This window comes from Papilio polytes, unplaced genomic scaffold (assembly GCF_000836215.1).
Source record: "Papilio polytes unplaced genomic scaffold, Ppol_1.0 DF821400.1, whole genome shotgun sequence".
Lineage (NCBI taxonomy): Eukaryota > Metazoa > Arthropoda > Insecta > Lepidoptera > Papilionidae > Papilio > Papilio polytes.
In genome coordinates, this window is record NW_013527804.1 from 2,890,164 (window position 1) to 2,911,938 (window position 21,775).

Sequence of the window (21,775 nt, forward strand, 5' to 3'; positions counted from 1 at the left end):
AATTTAGCGGTGACAGAAATAATAGCGAAATCCAATTCGATTACATATGGCTGTGCAGTAATAAACATTTTTTTACTCTCATTATCTGTTATGGTCATTATTAATTTGAGAAAACAGTGTTTTTTTTTTTAATTCATAAGTTATAACTATGAACTATCGATTTCACCTTCTATAAGAATAAAAATCGAAAATCTTTAAGATTCATGACTGATTTTACACAACCCGTCCCTACTAAATTTGAAATGAATTGTCAAACTAATCCAAATTATTTAGACACACTATAACGGGATTTCTAATAAAACAATTTAAAGTTATGAAAGATATATTTCGGAAACAAATATTATGAGAATAATATTTCGCATGCAGAGAATAAAAAAAAACACTTCCATTCAAAATGATTTCTATACATTTCTTATTACTAGTAAACAGGTGTTTCTATATTTTTTTGGAACAATATGGCGGTGGATAAAAATAACAATACAAAAAATAACCACAAAAAGACTTCAATATTATAGTCAAAGACATCTGGCCTGAGGAAACGCAAATATCGTTGATTCTGTTAGAAAATATACCTACAAAGGTATAGACAACGTATAAAAGAAAAAAACATATGACAGCTACAGTACGAAAATGAACTTATGACCACTGACCTTTATAAATAGACAGATTATAAACAAAGCTACTAAGTGTCTATTTGATTTACCCCTTCTTGGTTGGTCACGATAAAAGTTTTTGAATCAACAATATTGATACAGCCTTACAAATTAACGCGGTTATTTTAGGTTAGGAATAAACCAAGTATAGGCAACAATTTACAATTTTAGCCCGCGTTTATTTGTAAGGCTGATAGACTTTACTGTTGTTTACTAGAAAAGGCCCGTGTAAGTAGGAACAAAGCTAAGTTTGTCATTTTAAAACAATCGCCTATCTGTTTATATATATCTACGTCGTCGGATCAGATATCCTTGTCTACCTTTTTAATCTGTATTTTAAATTAAATGGTTTTATTGTAAGGCTAAGAACAATCGTAGAAATGAGGTTGAACAATTTAAAAAAATTATCTATGGTGTATCACAGAAATTATCTGTCTATATAAAATCTTTGAAAAATTTTCTATCTAACTTAGAATTTTTTTTTCATATTTGAATCTTTAAAATTATTAAATTTAAAAATTGTATTATCTGTGATCGTTTTTTTTTGATAAAAAAAAAGAATTTATACATAGTTTCAATACAGAACTGGCCTACAATTTATTATTTTGTACAAAAGATAACATTACAATTAACAAAATGGCGTTAACAATATTTTTTCTCCATTTAAAAAAAATACTGAATAGCTAACATCAGTGTTTTATACAAAAAAAATAAAGTTGGAAAACACAAGTTTAAGAGCCTGTCCCAACGAAAACTATCTAACAATCCAACGTGTAAAATATGTGATGAATATCGGATTTTGTTACCTTATTTGTCAGTGACGTCATTCAGCTATTTGAGCCTCTATCAGCCAGTGGTGGGACAGGCCCTTAATATATGTACTTACATTTTTGAGTCGCAATTAAATAAAATACATTGGAAATGCATAAAAAATCGTTGAGCAAATATTTTACAATACTATTTGTAATTACCTTGCTTAAATAAAATCTCAATTAAATGGAAAAATACTGAAAATTACATTAAATACGTAAATATGGTATTTATAAAATAATTTTTCACAAAAATGTAGAATACAATATTTTTTTTTCGAATTTTGAATTTTTAATTTAACAAAACAATTACGAAACGCAAAATGTTCTCAATCACGTAATGAAATACACCAAAATTAGTCACATGACCAGATTTTATATAAAAACTGTACATTTCACTAGCCTATTTCACTATTTACAATTCAGTCCGTGTACAATAAGTCTATTTAGGAACATATAATTACACATTTGCACATAAATGTCTCTGATAGCAATTCACCTACACAAGGCGAAAAAGCCTTCGCTATACATTTGTTCCTTGCGAAGATTCGTTACCTGTAAAAGAAAACATGTGTTATTTTTTGCTTGAAACAGCAGACAACTACATAATATAAAAAAAAATTGAATCACAGTGTTCTACAAAATTTTTATGTGCTTATATTTAACTAGCTGTTGCTCGCGACTTCCTCTACGTGAAATTAAAATAATAATAATTACAGACGAATTGAGTACCTCCTTCTTTTGGGAAGTCGGTCTAAAATATAGCCTATGTTACTCACTGATAACGTAGCTTTTTAATGGTGAAAGAATTTTTGAAATCGGCCGAGTAGTTTTTGAGTTATTTCAATACATACTAACATACAAATCTTTCCTCTTCGTAATCATACTAATATTATAAATGCGAAAGTTTGTTAAAGTTTGTAGCCTTAACGGCATAACGGATTTCGATGAAATTTGGCATAGATGTAGAGAAAAGTCTGGAAGATCACATAGGCTACTTGTATTACTTTTATTATATTTCCACGCAGACGGAGTCGCGGGCGAAAGCTAGTATTAGTATATAGATTTTAAGACCCCTTTTACACTAAGATTATAACAAGTAGCTAACCGGATGATTATATTTCTAATGAAAGTATACATTTATTGGAATTAAATACATTTCCACTGCTAATGCCTTGATTACAGACATAATAATCTCTTAAAGCCAATTTGTAAATTACTATTACAAGTAATCATTAAGGCGTTCCGAAATCGAATTTCAAACACATTGTAAATTTAAATTCAACGAAAGTATATTTCCCTTATTAATTGGTTCTGTACATTGACAATTTTGTTTCGAACCCTTCAATCAATCTATGAATATTACATACAACACACTATGGTACTATCGGGGAATTTCGCGGTGTTTGACATAAAAAGTTAAAGTATTTTAAACGTTTTAAACACATTAAGACAACACGAAAAAATAGATGTCTATACTAATATTATAAAAATGAAAGATTTGTATTTTTGTATACATTGAAATAATTTAAAAACTACTAGGCCTATTTGAAAAATTATATCACCACTTACATTTTCATTGAGTAACACTGGTTGGTTTTTTTAATTAATTTCACGCGGACGAAGTCACAAGCAACAGCTAGTAACCTAAAAGACGTTGCATTTAATTGTTTGTGTACGAAAAAACGCTGATTGCTTTTTTAATATCATCGTTTCAACTCATTGCTGCATATGTATTGGTTATTTTTTATTTTATTTTTATTAAATTATTCCATTAATTAAATAAAGATTAATTATTATGTTTAGAATGTACATTTCACTTAAACTAAGTAAAGTAATTTTAAATTTTTATAAGATGCGGATTATCTCATTGGAATAAGGAACCTTTTTTGTAAAAGGAACACCGCGTGTAGCTATGATAGTACCAACGGCAGGCCAGTAATTATTAATAACCACGTATTGTAAGTAATTATAGGTGACCCCAAAAAAGGTTTGACAAAGTTCAATCAATACTATCCGTATATCATTTGTATTAGAAATTCGATATTATTATTGTGAATATTTACTGTTTTAACATGATTTTAAATTATTACTTTAACAATAGAGTCCCATAGAAAAGTATAAAGTCAGTACACATGTCAGTAGATTTGGTAACCAGTTAGCATTTTGCAACAGCAATGTGTAAAGTCGCAGAAGGGGGTATGAATTTTGACGCTGGAGATGTCGTGTCATCATGGCAGTACCTGGTCTACTAACGTGTATTTCCGCTTTTATTTAATGCTACTGGATTTATCTTTATATATACTAATTTTATAAAGAGGAAAGATTGACATTTTTATATATATTGAAATAACTCAAAAACTACTGGACCGATTTTAAAAATTCTTTCACCATTAGAAAGCTACGTTATCACTGAGTAACATAGGATATGTTTTTTTCACGTGTAAGTCACGAACAACAGCTAAACCACAATAACATGACAATTACAATCAGTTATACTAACTAAATTGGTATTCAAGGATGTTTTTTTACAAAAGAAAACGATAAAATGAAATGAAAATTGTTAAAACAACATCATAATGATTGCTCAAACAAATCTTCGCAAGGCAAATTGTTGGTATCGTTTGGATAAGTAATTGTATTGATTGAGTAAAATGCTCTGTCAATAGCGGTTTGCGTTTAGAAACGGTTCCTAATAATATCAGGCATTTTAATGTTTTTTTTTTATATACAAAAAGGTGACAAACGACCAAGCGGCCACCTAAATCCGCAAAAATGGCGAAGCGACCGCTGCACATAGACATCCGCAATTGCAGATGCGTTGCCTACCCTAAATCGACGAAGGAGAAGCACATAAAAAGGATCTTTCCTCATCCTATGCGTCTCCTCCACCGTCAAATCCACTTTCCCATCCATCAATATCTTAAAGAAAAAGGTGGGACGGGAAAGGGACTAAAATTGGGCCTTTGGCACCACACTCATCAGACGAAACGCGGAATTGCTTCCATTTCACGGCTGTCTTCTGTGTGGTCGTGGTATTTAACCAGGCGAGCCGACCCATTCGTCCGAAGATGTTAAAGCGGGCTCTACCACTGTTAAGAGCACACACCTTGGATTAAACAATCGCATAAGTGTTTAATCGTGATTTGATTTCTATGATCTTATACACTACTCGATTTTTAATTGTGCAACTAAACAGTTGAGTTTGCGAAACAATCGACAATCACACAACTGTTATGCGATAGTTAAATCAAAGGTGTTTGCGTGCTCTAACTATTTGTACCTGAACATATCTGCTTATAGAGTCAACAAATGAGTAAGTATTCTTTAGTAATATAAAGTGGTTTATTAATTCTAAAATAAGTCAAGATGAAACGCGTCACGTTTAGTTGCATTTCGTTACAAGAAAGAGAAAGTAATATTAAGATTCACAAAGAGTGAAAGAGAGACATCAACAATACTTTAGTTATGTAAGTAAACTCATGCTATATACTTATGTATTTACCTATATTTGGTGTCGGTTATGTACCTGGAGGCATAGCGACAGAGCTTCTGACAGCTGAGTACGGCGGCGGCGCAGGTGTGGCTGCGGGCTTCGCCGTATGCACTTGACTTCCGTACCCTATTGAATAAGAACACTTAATTGCAAAGAAATCAAACTGCAGCATGAAATAAGTATATTTATTTGAGAACTCAATAAATGAATAATAAAGTGTGCTAACTAAGGTGAAAACGCTAGCAGAAGTACATAATCAAAGCAAAGTCCCGCTATCTTGCTGTCCCTATGTATGTTTGGATCTTTAAAACTACGTAATACATTTTGATGCAGTTTTTAGCAGATAGAGCATTTCAAGATGAAGGTTTATAATACATTCCGCGTGTAATTAAATAATAAAAAGTATAGCTTATGTTAATCACTGATAATGTAGCTTTTTAATGGTGAAAGAATTTTCAGAATCCAACCAGTAGTTTTTGAGATATTTCAATACATACAAAAATACAAATCTTTTCTCTGTATTACATTAAGTATAGGTGATATAGTAGAGAAATACTAATATTTTTAGGGGTTACTAATACTTAGCAAGCGGATTACTAGTTAAGACTTAACATATTAAGTACTACGAGTACTAACCGGGCAGAAGAACTAATACTGGTAAGATATAAATAAAACAATAAATTAAAATTATAAATACCATTAAAATTAAAAATAATTAAGATTAAAATTTCCAAGTAATTTTGTAATTAATGTCGTATTTGTTTAAATAAATATTTTAACTTACCAACAGAACTATTCCTAAGATAAGGGTTTCCGTAAGTCGCGGCATATCTTAAGTCGATGCCTGCGTTGCCTTTATTGTTCGGCTGTGCGTAGATCGGCGTAGGAGGGTCTGTGAGAACGGTACACAAATTAAAACATCAACCCACTTTCATAATGTGTTAATATCGAAGTATACCTACCACTTGGTACAGTCAATGCAAGTGTAAATATTTATGAAATTTTAAAAGCTTGTATACGCTCGGTTTTAAAAATATGAGAAAAAGGAGAACTAATATTATAAATGCGAAAGTTGGCACTTGGCATCAAATTCTGAGTGTATTGGTAATTTTTCTATAGAATTTTGACTTACTTTCTCCACCCAAAGGCAGTCCTAGATTATTTATCGCATCGGTTTCTTCGGACGGTTTCGTTCGTTGCAATGAGTTAGTTTGAGATCCATTGCCGGCTGACAAAGGAAGAGTTGACGTGGTATCAATACTGCGCGTCAATGAACCTTGCAGCGACCTGTGTATTTAAATTCTCAATTAATCCAAAATTAATATTATGTTTTAAATTACTGCGCAGGCACAAACTTAATAAAAGTGTTATTTTCAAAAGATACGGCTTTCTTACCACGATTGAATTGTTTTAGCACCCGATATTTCGGCACAGTTGCAAGCGCCATGTTCACAGGCTGATCTAAGTGACGCGGTAGTGTGAAAAAGGTCGTGGTAAGAAATTCGTATCTTACGAACATTATATTTGTAAAAACCATGACTGTTTGAAGTTAAAAAAAAGTTGTTAACAAATCAAAAAAGATTCGTTAAAACTTAAGTTTTAATATTTAAATAGTAGGTGAAAATTAAGTAGAATGAATTAATCTTAATGTAGACTTTACTTACCTATTAGGTACCTCCAACTGTGTTGGGGATTGGACCCTCAAATGTGGAGGAGGGACATAACCCTGAGGGTAGTCGTACACATAGCCCGCGGGGTTCTAGAAATATTAATACATGTTACAACTTTACAATTAATTTTCACAACTTAGGATATCAATATTCAACTTAAGTTCTGAGTTATAAATACAAGCATATTTCACTAGTTTGAAAAGTGTATTAACATATCGCTAGTATCACATATGCATCATCATACCCTTCTCCCTACGGATCAGCACAGTGTGCTCCATACATCTCTATCAGCCGTCATATCTGAATTCACTCTCTTCTTAGTAATATCCTCTTTCACACAATCTATACTTTTCCTAGTATTTCATATGACTTACAATTTTCCAATTCAATAGCAAATAAACTGTCCTTTGATAGCGTAAAATTAAATGTAAATGAATTTGTAACATATTCCAAACGTAATAAACACCTAATACTCTATCTCTATCGCACAATTTTTTAGTCTCGCTTTGACTCCTATGACCTTACATGCGCACACTACTCGAATTTTAGTTGTACAAACAGTTGAATTGGCTGCGAATCGACAATCGCACAACAGTTGTGCGTCCGCTCTAAAAAATCGGTATCATAAAACTTCATACAAGCTTACAAGCGCCCTATTGGCTGATAAAATGAGAAGGGATGAATCGCATGTAACAAGAAGGACGTTAGTTATGAAAGAGGAGTACACCGGTAGAGGTAGACGTAGAAAGAGATGGATGGATTGCGTGAAAGGTGACATGATCAAGAAGGGAGTGATGACTGAGATGACGGATGATAGTTATTTGGAGGACGAAAATCCGGCGCGCCGACCCTACGGGAATAGGATAAGGCAGAAAGATGATGATGATGATTGGCTGACAAAAAATCTAGTCAGTGGCTATTAACTATTGATTGAAGATTTTAAAAAGTATAAAACTTACCTTAAAATATGGATCATTGTATGTAGGGTCCGAATAATCATTACTATATCCATATTGCATAAGTGGATCGTCATGTCGTATGTTCGGCATTACCACGGGACCAGCGAGAGGAAGCCCTGCTGGGTTCTTTATCTCAGAACGATCTGAACTCGTGTAGTCCTGGTAATGGAATAAACTTGTGAGAAATAAGAACCTTTTTTATTTTTTTAATCCTAACCTAACAAATGATTCCTAACCTAACAGCAACCTTACTGCTTAGGCAATATTTAGGAGTAATCTGTTAAAATTGTGCAATGTAAAATTTGTGATTTTAATTACTGACGCGTGATTAGTTTTTTAATAATTATGGAATTTATTTGTTAGAAATTGAATTCGACTAAAGTAGTCACGTTCTAAACGTAAAGCATTAAAATTTGTAGCATTTACTTCTGTTTTGTAATTATTATTATTTCACTTACCAATTCATAACTGCCTTCACTCTGACCAATTTGTAATTTCAAATCGCTGATATTAGAACTCCTATCACTCTCTTTGTACATATCTCCCGTGGTGACTGTTACATCTGGCTTTTCATTTATTTGTTGACCCTTCTTTCTTCTTCTTCTATGGCATATCACGAGAAGAATGACGAAAGCAGAGAAGATAATAATACCAGAGGTGACTCCGATCAGAATGATGAAGAGCGGAAGTGTTTCTACAAAAGATAAAACATTGTATAGCTGTCATTGTATTTAATAATAAGTTTAGACTATACCATCACTCAATGCTTTTCAAATTTGATTCAGATTCATTTAGCTGTTCAGGAATTATGTGTTAACATAACACCCAAATTTTAATTTTTAACAGAGAATGATTAGACAGATGAAAGAACAAATCTTAGTTAGTTAAGTAACATTATGAATGCGAAAAATTTTATGGATGGATGGATGGATGGTTGTTACAGTTTGTAGCCTAAACGGCTGAAGGGATCTCGATGAAATTGGGATAGATGTAGAGGATAGTCTGGAAGAACACATAGGCTACTTGCTCTTGTTTTTTTTTAATTCCGCGCGGAGGGAATTTCGGGTGAAATCTAGTAAGTTTAAATTTTAAATAATCTTGCCATTATTAGTGATAACTTCTTGTATTATTAACATCTGATTCGTTTCGTTATAATTTTATATGACTAGCGAGAGAAACGCGACTTCGTCTGCGTGAAATTAAAAATTAATAAAAAAGATATGTTATTATGCCTATGTCACTCACAGGTAAATTCCCTTTCTAAAGATGCAAGAGTTTTTCAAATCGTTCAAAAAGTTTTTGTGTTATATCAATACATTCAAAAATACAAATCTTTCATCTTTATAACATTAGTATAAATAGACATTGCATGTTTACTCACTTAAAGGCTTCAAAGCAATAGCCGCGTTCGCATTCCCGTATTCATTCGTAACACTGCAGTTGTAGAGTCCGTAATGTTTAGACTGGCTCGCTCGTATCACTAGACTAGATTTAACAACGCCGTCAGGTAAGGTCTCTTCTAAAGTCGCGTAATCCTGATAACAAATGCATGAAGTTTAGTGTAATGCTTCTATTGTAATAATACGTCTGATTTCTATGTAAAGAGAGGTCCATGACCATGGTAATCTAATTTGAATGTTCCTTAACTAATCTTCTTGTAGACCGTATTCAAAATTCTATCTGTAAACTGACTCTACACTAGTTCTTAAACAAGAGAAGCCATCTTTATTCCAGCCCCGGCACATTTTGTGCTGTTCCATACATCTCTATCATCCGTCATATCTGAATTCACTCCATTTTCTAAAATATCCACATTCACAAATCATACTTTCTACAGTCCGCTTGTACCTTTGTAAACATCCACATTCAATCTTAGATTCCTCCTAAATTTCTTATTTAAGTCCATCATCGCTGAGCATATGTCTCATAGTCTGAAAAGGTTGGCGATAACTTCCACCTTATATCAATTTTAATAATAATAATGAATAATAGTTAAAAACTTACTGGGTCTTGTATGACACTGATCTCTCGACCTTCGAAGTACCATCTAATATCATCAGGCTTTGGTACTGAGAAAGCATCGCATTCAACTCTCACCATCTCACCTTCTGAACCAAATTGTGTTCTGTTCGATAAGATTTTCGGTACACCTAAAAATAAACGTTATTGTTACGAAGATAAGGTTGATATTCTAAAGAATATGGAACAGGGTAATTTCTAAGAACCAAAGATTTCACTGACAATTGTTTACCATTTCATGACTCTTAGCTTTCTAGAGGATACTGGAAGTTAAAATAACTATGATTAGTTAGACTTTTAATTTCCATATATCTCTATTTCTTAATCTCTATATAATAAGAAATAAAGATATATGGAATCATTCATCATTTTACAAGATTTGTATAAAAATAAAATAAAATATGAATATTATATAAAAATAGAACACCACCGGCTGCGGAATCCGATGACTCAAGCAACCAGTGGTCAGGGCTGCAGAGACAGGAACCTCCTCATTATTCGTGCGATTTCTAAAATAACCGCCTTTTGAATCGGGCCCTATACAACTGTCTAGCGAGAGCTTCTTGAGGTGTTGGTCGAAGCTCTTCGCTATTAACCCGTGTATCGAAATGACTATCGGAATAATGGTAGTCGATTTCATACGCCAAGTAGTTAGACTTATTATTATTATTAAAATGGAAATGGAAGATTATATTTTCTTACTTTTAATAAAGATAGTAGCTTCACTCTCTACTTCTGGATATCCATCGACTATAGCCTTACAGATGTAGCTGCCCGCGGTATCGTTGTTCACGGTCACCTTCAAGTTTGAAGCCTTCCCTTTAACCTGCTGAAGATATTGCACGTTCATATAAAATAGTTTCTATTGAGGAATTATTAAAGAGTTATTTTGTAGAATTAATTGTCTCTCTTTGCCCTGCACTGGCGCCGCTCAGGGAGCAGACGGAATTCTGAAAGCTGCCCCAGAATAATAAGAAATTTTAAAATGCTAAAGAATTATCATATACATTTACTATTTTATCCATGTCCTTAAAACATTTCTTTTAAGATCTACTGTATTGTTTCAAATCTTGCATAAAATTGTTACATTTATCATAGTATTTATCTCTATCAAAGTATTCACTTACCCCGATCCTGCCTGGTTCGTGGAATAGCCACCTGATACCCGGCTCTGGCTGGCCGTCGACGTCACAGCTCAATGTTACACGCGTGCCTACCTCCGCCTCGATGTTCTTTGGTCGACTTCTAAACGACGGTGGATCTATAGTTCAGAAGACCAATTATTATAGTATTTACATCTTACTAATATTATAAATGTGAAAATTTAGATGGATGGATGGATATTTGTTAGAGTTTGTAGCCTAAACTGCCGAACGGATTTCAATTAAAGTTAGCATAGGTGTATAGCATAGTCTGAAAGAACATATAGGTTACTCGCTTTTTTTTTAATTCTACACGGACGGAGTCGCGGGCAAAAGCTATTATTACATCTAGATGGGCTAATCTTGGTGACCTTAGTGTCTCTTTCACTTTTTTTTTAATAACATAAGGTGGCAAACGAGCAAGCGGTCACCTGAATCCGCCAAAATGACGAAGCGACCGCTGCCCATTGACATCCGCAATTGCAGATGCGTTGCCTACCCTTATACGACGGAAGAGGAGACGCACAAAAAGAGGATATTTCCCTTTCCTATGCATCTCCTCACCGTCAAATCCACTTCCCCTTCCCATCCTCTCCTTATAAGAAAAGGGTGGTAAAGAGAAAGGGACTTAAATTAAGCCTCCGGCACCACACTCATCAGACGAAACACGAAATTGCTTCCATTTTACGCCTGCCTTCTGTGTGGTCGTGGTGTTACACGGTGCGTGCCGGCCCATTCGTGCTAAGATGTTAAAGCGGGCACTACCACTGTCAAACTGCCACTGTTTATTCTACACGGACGGAGTCGCGGCCAAAAGCTATTATTACATATATGAGCTAATCTGTGTGACCTTAGAGTGTCTCTTTCACTTCTATATTGCTATTGTATATTTGTATTCTGTCAAAATTAAATCCTAAATTTGAATCAATTGTTTTTAAGACATCAACAAGCAATTGCTATTTTAAGCCAGAGTAATCAGATAATATCCGTTAGTAACAAGTATGTGAACAAAATACACAAGGTTAAACATATTTCGTGCACTATACAATAATTTCAAGACAAATTTGTAGGTTAGTTATTTTAAAATAACTTACATGTTACATCTAAGTTCAAAGTTCCCTCATTCTGGCCCACAGCATTACTGACTTCGCATTTCACAACTGCTTTGTTATGTTTTCGAGATACGTTGAAGATGATCTGAAAGAATTCAAATTGATAATAACTAGGAAATTGACAAAGAAATTAAAATCAGGATTTTAACGGTTAATAATTAGTAGACATTCATTTCTAAGACCAAGAATAGAATATAACAAAACATTATATTTCAGAAAAATATAAAACTAGTTTCTTAACGTCCAAAATTCATGTTACAAAGAAGTCAATTGGGACGCCTCCTGACGATATTTTGTTACAATATTAATAAGACTATACGTATCAATAACTATTAAATAATTGATTATTATTAAGGGTTTTATTTGTAAATTCAATCTTAAAACTATTATTCATGTGCTTAGTAACTCCTGGGAAATAAGTTCCCGTCTTTAGTATAGAAAATATCCTTACAAATAGATCGATCTCTAAATAAACAATCGAGCTTTTAGCTAACAAGAAGTTTGCGGTAAATTACGTATAGGGTTGACCATCCGGTCTTGCCCTTTGCCATTAACTACACAATATGAAATGTAGCAACCCTAACAGCTAATATGACGTCACTAACAAAGTACCCTTCAATATACAAAGTTTAAGTTACAAACTTGAAATTAATAACACGCTATCAACTTAATGCTAGCTTCACAAGACAGAATAGTGGAACAACGGAATGTAGAATAGCACTATTATTTGTACGCACACACCATAATACAGAAGTCATTTTGGACCATGCCAACAATTACGATATTTCATTTTATTAGTTATTTTGCGAAAGATAAAGTAATAATTCGGAATTTCAGAGTTTAAACATTTTGCAGTTTGTCTACAATTTAGTATTTGGATTAGAACCAGGTTTAAAATTGCGTTCAAATAATGTACTGTATTATCTACTGATCTGGCATATTCATTTACCATCGTGTGTCACTGGCATAAGAGTAGTGAAACTTGAATATTGAGGCTTTTGAATATTTATCGAGAGACCTCCGTGTAAATAAAGAGCTTTGCAAACTTAGAAATGCTAACTTGATGATTGCTTTAGTTTTAATAACCTATCTCAAGTAATATAAAAGTGGAAAGTTAAGTTGTATGTATGTAATGGGTATACTCAAAAACTACTTGACTGATTTTAAAAATTCTTTTACCATTAGAAAGCTACATTAATCCTGAGTAACATAGGCTATTATTTATGTAACATTGTTGTAAATCTATACTATTATAATAAAGCGTAAATACACACTTATTTGTTGCCTAAGATGTCAGCAATTACAACACATTTTTAAATGATTATTTTTTTAATAAAAAGCCCTACACTTACGTCACGCTTTAGGCTATATATTTTCACGCCATTAAGCTTAGGGGGTAAATATTTTGGATAACAACCTTAATATGGGAAAGAGACCATAAATGCTGTCAACATCAAGGAAGCAAGATTGCCAAGGTTTGCCATGTCATGTCATTTTGACATTTGCTATTGATAATTTGACAAATGTAAACAAATATTTTTTTTAACTTCATGCGGATGAAGCCGCACGAGAACAGCTAGTGGTTTAATAAAGAATAACAACTGAAAGCGTAGATTATGTTATCGAGAATTATACTTGTTAACTCTTTACAATTGGTAGTTTTAAAAAATATGCCACAAAACACAATAAAATAGACATAGTAAAAATATTTACGTATATCTTTTTAGTATGAAAATACGTAAAGAACCTATGTAGATGAGGTAATTTAAAGAACAGCGCTATACAATTTCTTTCAGACTACAATTTCAAAATGAGGTGCATGCTCGTACACAGAAAGGAGCTCGGTACAAGAGAAAATGTCTGAAATAACTACGTACATTAGAGCACAAAAACGCCATCTAGCGCTTTGAAGATGCACTAATGTAATTGTGGGACTATTAAAATTATACTAGCTCTTGCTAGCGTCTTCGTCCACGCCAGAATATTTTTTTAATAAATACACATGTTACTCATTGAGCTAGTAGTATTATTATGTACGACCTGTTGCCCGCGACTTCGTTCGCGTGGTATTAGAAAACACACGAACTATATACATTACAAAAAGCTACGTATCCCTCGGGAACCGGACATTTCTTGGGGATGAAGCGTATCCCATGTGTACTCCAGACTTTGTTTTATATCTGTGCCAAATTTTAGTAAGATATATTGAACCGTTGCAGAATGATCGCATAAACATTAAAAAACTAAATTAATGTATCCCACGGGAACCGTAACTGTTCCCGGGATAAAAAGTAGCCTATGTGTTCTTCCAGACTATGCTCTAAACCTTTGTCAAATTTCATGGAAATCCGTTCAGCCGTTTAGGCTACAAACGCTAACAAACATCCATCCATCCATCCATCTAAACTTTCGCATTTATAAAATTTATATAGTATGAAGTAAGATTAGTAAGATTGGTGAAAGAATTTTTGAAATCTGCCTAGTAGTTTTTGAGTTATTTCAATGTAACTATACAAAAAAAAAAACAAATCTTTCCTATTTATAACATTAGTATAAATATTGCACCGGTTTTGTCCGAAAAAATAGAAAAATACCGAAACGTATAACTTCGTGTACTCGCTTTAAAATCGGATAAGTGTTTGACCAGCCGAAACAAAGAATGAAAACTTTTCTCTTTATGTTACCATGAAAATCCGCTTTCATAGCATTTGTTTCGTTTATTCTAAAAAGAATGAAAGAGATAGCAACTGTTCAAACAATAATACTCGCATAATAAAGGAGTTGGATAATTAACGATATTTGAACTCAAAGAAGCAAAACAAAAGAAAACAAGCTTTATAATTGAAGTTTACGTACGAATTGGCCGCAAGCGTGCAATTTCCTTTATTCATAGACGGTAGAATAAATTTTAAACGAGTTGCGAGTCAGTTTAATTTCAACGTACAACAATAAAGGTAATGTTGGCAATTATTGTAGTGAATTTCATCTCGTAGTCGTGTATATGGTGGGGCGCAGTATATTGAAAAATTCACACGTTTCCTGCAGCACGGTTACGTTATACCCTTAGGTTTGTGTACTATCGGGGAATTTTTAACTGTGGTAAAGCCCGCTTTAACGCATAGGAAGGGGAAATATCCTCTATATGTGCGTCTCCTCCTCCGTTGATTAAGGGTAGGCAACGTATCTGCAATTGCGGATGTTTATGGGCAGCGGCCGCATTCCATTTTGGTGGATTCAGGTGGCCGCTTGCTCGTTTGCCACCATATATGACAAAAAAAAAATTTAGTTTGTCTAAGATAGATTAGTTTGATAAATAAAGCATATGAAGTATCGAATTCAATTTGTATGAAGGCAAATTCTATACTTAATAGACAGGTATCGTAGTGACAAAACAAACACAAAACGATCGATATCGATATTCGGTTTAAATAAAATTTATCAAACTTAACTAAAATTATTATTTTTTTATTAACTAATTTAGAGGACAAATCTAGTATTGATTATAGTGTAGATAATTTAGCGATGACAATAATAATAGCGGAATCCAATTCGATTATTTACAAAAACAGTTTTTTTAATTCGTGAGTTAACTATAATAAGAATCTATCGATTCCAACGTCTTTAAGAATAAAAATCGAAAATCGAAAAGATTCATGCCTGATTTTACACAACCAATCCCTACTAAATTGTCAAGCGATTGTCAAACTAATCGATTTTATTTAGACAAACTATAGCAGCGTTACAATATCTACAGTCAATTGGATTTCAATAGCCAATTGGAAGCTTTTTAATTAAATGTGGTAATTGCATTTTATTATTATTCCATGGTTTGCAACTTTTTGTCACCTTATTGGTTATCTATAAAAGGCAGAGTTTGTCTATTTGTAAAGATGGTATTTAATGTGAAAGTGGAACACCGGGGATTGCAGTGATTGTACATTTTGCATGTTACATAACATTACTTGGATTAGTTGAATAAATTCGAAAAGCATGTACTGCTTTTGAAGTTATCCGTGTCGGGAAACAGGAGTGGTATTTCCGATACAGGGCACAGAGTAACAAATTTTACAGAGTGAACATAACACAGAATGTGAAATGTCTTACTATACTTGATCTATCAAAGTGGTATATAATTTCTATGAACTTACAGATCGACATTTTTTTTTTTTATAATACGAGGTGACAAACGAGCAAGCGGCCACCTAAATCCACCGAAATGGAAAGCGACCGCTGCCCATAAACATCCGCAATTGCAGATGCGTTGCCTACCCTAATTGACGGAGGAGGAGACGCACATAAAGAGGACATTTCCCCTTCCTATGCGTTTCCTCCACCTTCAAATCCACTTTTCCCTCCCATCCTTTCCCCTTAAGAAAAGGGTGGAAAGGAAAAGGGACTAAAGTTAGGCCTCCGGCACCACACTCATCAGACGAAACGCGGAATTGCTTCCACTTCACGCCTGTTTTCTGTGTGGTCGTGGTATTGCACCGGTCGAGCCGACCCATTCGTGCGAAGATGTTAAAGCGGGCTCTACCACTGTTAAAACTACGACATATTATAGTTGAAACATTTTTTTAAAGTGACTATTGGTTGTTAATTTGACAGCACCATAAAAGTACATATAAGACCGCGCTCATCATTGACTAAACTATCGCACAACTGTTTCTCGCTTTGATTCCTATGAGCTTATATGCGCACACTACTCGACTTGTAGTTGTGCAACTAAACAGTTGAATTGTCTGCGAAACAATCGACAATCGCACAACAGTTCTGCTATAGTTTAGTCAAATGTGTGCGACGGCTCTTACGGCCGGTTTCCCAGCTACATTTCACCATTCGTTAGTGTTTGTGGTTCGACAACTGCATGAAATCTGTTTCCAAACTACGTAACTTGAGTTTTACTTCGTTAAAAAAAGGTTATCCTAACAATAATGAATCACTAGGTAACGATGCGATAAATAGGAACTTCCGAATGTAATCTAATCACAATTTCACAAAGTATTTAAATATAACTCGTCAAATAACAAAAGGGCGGAGTTTCAATTTACCGGTAACATATCTCAACTCTGTTCATTCTTCAGTTGAGACGGAGTGTTGTCAAATTAAATATTATACAGACATAAAACATTCACACAGCATCTGCCTACGGCATACATTATTCTGATGAACCGAGCATCACCTCAGTAAATATATTCATGAAAAATTACCGAGTGAGGCGAGCTTGTCTTCAAAATATTAAGGCTTGTTTTATTCAATTACATTTCGCGAATTCCTTATGACTGTTTTGTGTGAGTTTTGTTAATTACACGTCTTATTTTGAGGTTATGTTTACGTTGAATCATTAATATGAAACTATAATTTAAAATAATCTTGTGGGATAAAATAAACGATGCAAATTCTATGATAAAATGAAATGAAATTCTTAAATCTATAATGTTAGTAATTTTATTAGGGAAAAAAAATATAATTATTACTTTAAAATAAAAACAGAATGTTCTAAATTCAGACTTTTACAAAACAATTTCAGCAATTTAAAACTTAATTCATCTTTTTAAATGACAGTTTTAATTTATTTTCGTATAAACCTTATGTATCTAGTCTGATTTATAAAAATATTAATATGTTTGTAAAATTTTATAGAAACCTTAACTAAATTTTTTGGATTTGTAAAAACTTTAATGGAATTTGTAAAAACTTTAATGGAATTTGTAAAAACTTTAATGGATTTTGTAAAAAGTTTAATGATATTTTTAACAATTCGGATTTGAAGTACTGAGGTAGCTTACCATTTCATCAGTATAATCACCAATAACTGGGTTGTTGTTGATATACCACCGGTACACCTGGGCTGGTGGGTTTGCGTCCACAGAACAACCGACTCTAGCCTCACTCCCTTCGGGTATCCTTCCTTGTACTGTCTCTGACTTTAGTTTGACTGTCACTTTTGGTGCATACTTCACCTAAAACAAGTTAAAATAAAGTAAAATAAAAATAAAAAAAAAATAAAAATCCTTTATTGAACTAAAACAGTTTAGTACAGTTAGTGGGACTCTGTCTCCTGAGGTAGTGATAACTGTGTTTCAGGAGGCAGCGTCTTCTTTTAATGATTGTCTTGCGGAATTTAAAATAAATTGTTACAAAATAAGATTAGAGAGTTATACATAAAAAAAAATATTTTGTTATAAGCTACTTGGTGTATTGTGTGTGTTTGTGTGTGTGAACGTGTGCATGCGTGTGTGTGTGTATATATGTATGTAAGTGTTTGTTTTTGTAAAGTAACATAAACTTTAGTAAAAAAATGGATTGAATATGTAATTTATCTCTCAAACTTAAAAAAAGATAAACGAAAATAAAAATTTATGCCAATTGTTTTCCGCTTTTTTTTTAAATTTCAATTGCCTTGTCCGCCTTTATAATAATTTTAGTTTAGTTCGATAATTTTTATTTAAACTGAATATCGATAGTTCATAATTGTTCGCTGCGTGTTTGTTTCGTCACTACGATACCTGTCTATTAAGTACGGCATTTGCCTTCATACGAAGTTAATTTGATACTTCATATGCGTCATTTATCGAACTAATCTATCTTTTTTAGACAAAGTATACTACACATATTTTTTTAATGTCTTAGACTATGACATACCTCGATATGCACAGTTGCCATCCTGTACGCTCTGTCAGCAGTATTCTGTGCTTGACAAGTAATTGTCCGATTGTGGTGTACCTTATTAGGTAGCAACCGCAACACTGACCTAAAACAATTGATACATTAGTACATATGTTTACTTGTTTAGTACGATTAAGTTAATTAATTTGTAACTTTAGACATTACAATCTATACTTAAATATTACTTATATCTATACTTCTATACTATTATAATAAAGCGTAAACACACACTTCTTTGTTGCCTAAGATGTCAGCAATTACAGCGTATTTTTGAATAATTCTTTTTTTTATAAAAAACCCTCCACTATCGTCACGCTTTAGGCTATATATTTTCACGTAATTAAACTTAGGGGGTAAATATTTTGGTTAAAAACCCTAATGTGGGAAAGAGACCATAAGTTGCTGCCAACATCAAGAAAGAAAGGCTGCTAAGGTTTGTCATGTCATGTCATGTCATTTTGACATTTGCTGTTGGTAATTTGGCAAATGTAAACAAATAAATAAAATTCTCATAATTTCATGCGGATGAAGCCGCACAGGAACAGCTAGTTACTAATGTTATAAATGCGAAAGTTTAGATGGATGGATAGGTTAGAATTTGTAGCCTAAACTAAGGAACGGATCTCGATGAAATTTAGCATAGATGTAGAGCATAGTCTGGAAGAATACATAGGCTACTGACTTTTGTTTCGTTTTAATTTCACACAGACGGAGTCACGGACGAAAGCTAGTTAATATAATAAAGCGTAAACACACTTTGTTATGCAGGATGAATTTTAAATATTTTTTTATAATAAAGCTCCACACTTACGACACACTAGGCTATTTCCTGCGTTGTAATTAAGTCATTAAAAATTTTAACATCTGTAATTGAACTAAATGTAAACAATAAAATAAAGTTTTTATAATGTCATGCGAATAAAGTCGCACGGAAATAACTAATTTGAAAATTAAACTAGCTCATACTAGTGACTTCATCCGCGAGGGATTTAAAAAAAAATTAATAAATATTTACATTCAGTGATGACATAGTTTGTTATAGTGATTTTTTTTTAAATCAGCTAAGTAATTTCCGAGTTATTTCTATACATACAATAATACAAATCTTTCTTTACAATCTATACTATTATAATAAAGCGTAAACACACACTTCTTTGTTGCCTAACATGTCAGCAATTACAACATATTTTTGAATAATTCTTTTTTTAATAAAAAGCCCTACACTTACGTCACGCTTTAGGCTATATATTTTCACGCCATTAAACTTAGGGGGTAAATATTTTGATAAAAACTAATGTGGCAAAGAGACCATACGATACGAGATGCCAACATTAAGAAGCAAGATTGCCATAGTAAGGTCATTGGTATTTTGACATTTGCAATTGATAATTTGACAAATGTGAACAATAAAATGAAATTTTTATAATTCTATGCGGATACAGTCGCATGGGAACAGCTAGTATTAATATAGATAAAGAAATATATTTTACCTCGTTTTATATCTTTGTTCGTCGGGCATCAATTCCACTTTATTTTCAACATTCTTTTTTATAACAACTTGATTTCCGTCTACCCACGTTATCTACGAACAGAAAAACACAAACTATAAAATTTTAATAGAAAGTATATTTTAAAATCGTAAATAAAAATGTATCACAAAAGCAATTTTAAATGGAAAATGTAAAGGAAAATCTCACTTCAGCCGGCGGTTTTCCACCTTCGGAAACGCACTCGATATCCACAGGTTGGTCCTCTGTGGCGTCAATGAAAGCCCCTTGTACGATCCGAGGGGGATCTGGTGCGATCAACACCGTGAGCTGCGCGTAGCGAGATCGAATTGCCGGCTCGCCTGGAATATAAAGCTGATTGGATGCAACCGACGGATTATGGAATGTTGGAGTATTGGAAGCAAATGTTTGGTGTAAGAATTCCCAATAAGTTTACTCCGCGTTATTTATTTATTAACATGATTATTATATTCAATTTTAATTAAATTATTTTGGTAGTTAATTATTTTTATGTAATAAAGATACAAAAAGAAAAAAAAATTATTTAAATTGAAATCTAGGTAACTATGAACATATATTTCATAATTATTTTACTATCAAATACATGTTAACATAAAATTACCTACCAAAGACATTTAAATATATAGACGAGGCATATTAAATAATATTTTACCGGTACTCTCTCTGGAAGGTATCAATTTTAGGTATCACATGTAATAAAACATTTTACAAAATAAAATACAAACATTTTACATTGTTTAATGACATCTATTGGCAATAATTTAAACATATGGTCTTAAGGATTTATCAATAGATAGCGTTAGCTATGTTTATGTGAAAAATGTTTCAAGTGAAGTCTTAACTATGCCTTCTCTATATATTTGAATCTCTTTGCCTACTCCTACGGGATCAAACTTACCGTTCAGTCCTGAACTAACTTGGCACTGATATTTGCCGTCGTCATCCAGAGTCACGTCTTTGATGTCTAGAGAATAGTCACCTGCAACCAAATGAGCATATTAAATGATCGTAAATTGTTTTCATTTATTTCTTAATACATAATAATAATCTATACTATTATAATAAAGCGTAAACACACACGTCTTTGTGGCGTAAGATGTCAGGAATTACAGAATATTTTTGTATAATCCTTTCTTTAATAAAAAGCCCTACACTTACGTCACGCTTTAGGCTATACATTTTCACGCTATTAAACTTAGGGGGTAAATAAATTGGATTTATGACCCCAATGTGCGAAAGACACCATATGCTGCTGCCAACATCACGGAAGCAAGATTGCCATAGTAAGGTCATTTGTATTTTGACATTTGCAATTGAGAATTTTATAAATGTAAACAAGAAAAAAAGTTTTTATAATTCCATGCGGATGAAGCCGCACGGGAACAGCTAGTATAATAATAATTAAGATTCTGTATTGTATAATCATTATTTACAAGATCAATACCGCTTTAGTAGGAAATCCTGTGCTTAAGGAGCTAATGCCTTCCCTTTCAGGTTCATTTAACAACAAAAAGATACTAAAGTATCGAAGCTATATAAATTACAGAAAAAAATAAACTTACTGTTAATTAGCAACTATAAATTAATCTTACTAATCTTACTATCTTGCTCTTACTAATATTATAAATACGAAAGTTTAGATAGATGGATGGATGTTTGTTAGAGTTTGTAGCCTAAACGGCTGAACGGATCTCAATGAAATTTGGTATAGACGTAGAGG

The 21,775-nt window shown here is 33.0% G+C and overlaps 1 protein-coding gene across 3 annotated transcripts in view; it reads right to left on the bottom strand.

Annotated features, from left to right (window-relative positions):
* Positions 1 to 1,719: 1,719 nt before the first annotated feature.
* LOC106108776 (irregular chiasm C-roughest protein-like) overlaps positions 1,720 to 21,775 on the bottom strand; it is a 72,791-nt gene continuing 52,735 nt past the window's right edge. Inside the window, exons 6-20 of one of the 3 annotated variants that reach the window (XM_013290038.1) lie at positions 20,017 to 20,108; positions 18,503 to 18,611; positions 17,647 to 17,820; positions 11,843 to 11,945; positions 10,734 to 10,867; positions 10,309 to 10,432; positions 9,592 to 9,737; positions 8,969 to 9,122; positions 8,046 to 8,281; positions 7,588 to 7,746; positions 6,623 to 6,717; positions 6,091 to 6,245; positions 5,743 to 5,850; positions 4,992 to 5,084; positions 1,720 to 2,017 (exon numbers count right to left, since the gene is read on the bottom strand). In XM_013290038.1, coding sequence (XP_013145492.1) covers positions 1,986 to 2,017; positions 4,992 to 5,084; positions 5,743 to 5,850; positions 6,091 to 6,245; positions 6,623 to 6,717; positions 7,588 to 7,746; positions 8,046 to 8,281; positions 8,969 to 9,122; positions 9,592 to 9,737; positions 10,309 to 10,432; positions 10,734 to 10,867; positions 11,843 to 11,945; positions 17,647 to 17,820; positions 18,503 to 18,611; positions 20,017 to 20,108 — 1,914 coding nt within the window. In that variant the 3' untranslated portion in view covers positions 1,720 to 1,985. Of the gene's footprint in view, positions 2,018 to 4,967; positions 5,085 to 5,742; positions 5,851 to 6,090; positions 6,246 to 6,622; positions 6,718 to 7,587; positions 7,747 to 8,045; positions 8,282 to 8,968; positions 9,123 to 9,591; positions 9,738 to 10,308; positions 10,436 to 10,733; positions 10,868 to 11,842; positions 11,946 to 17,646; positions 17,821 to 18,502; positions 18,612 to 20,016; positions 20,109 to 21,775 lie in introns of all 3 variants that reach the window. The other 2 variants (XM_013290037.1, XM_013290039.1) reach the window with 2 other exon arrangements.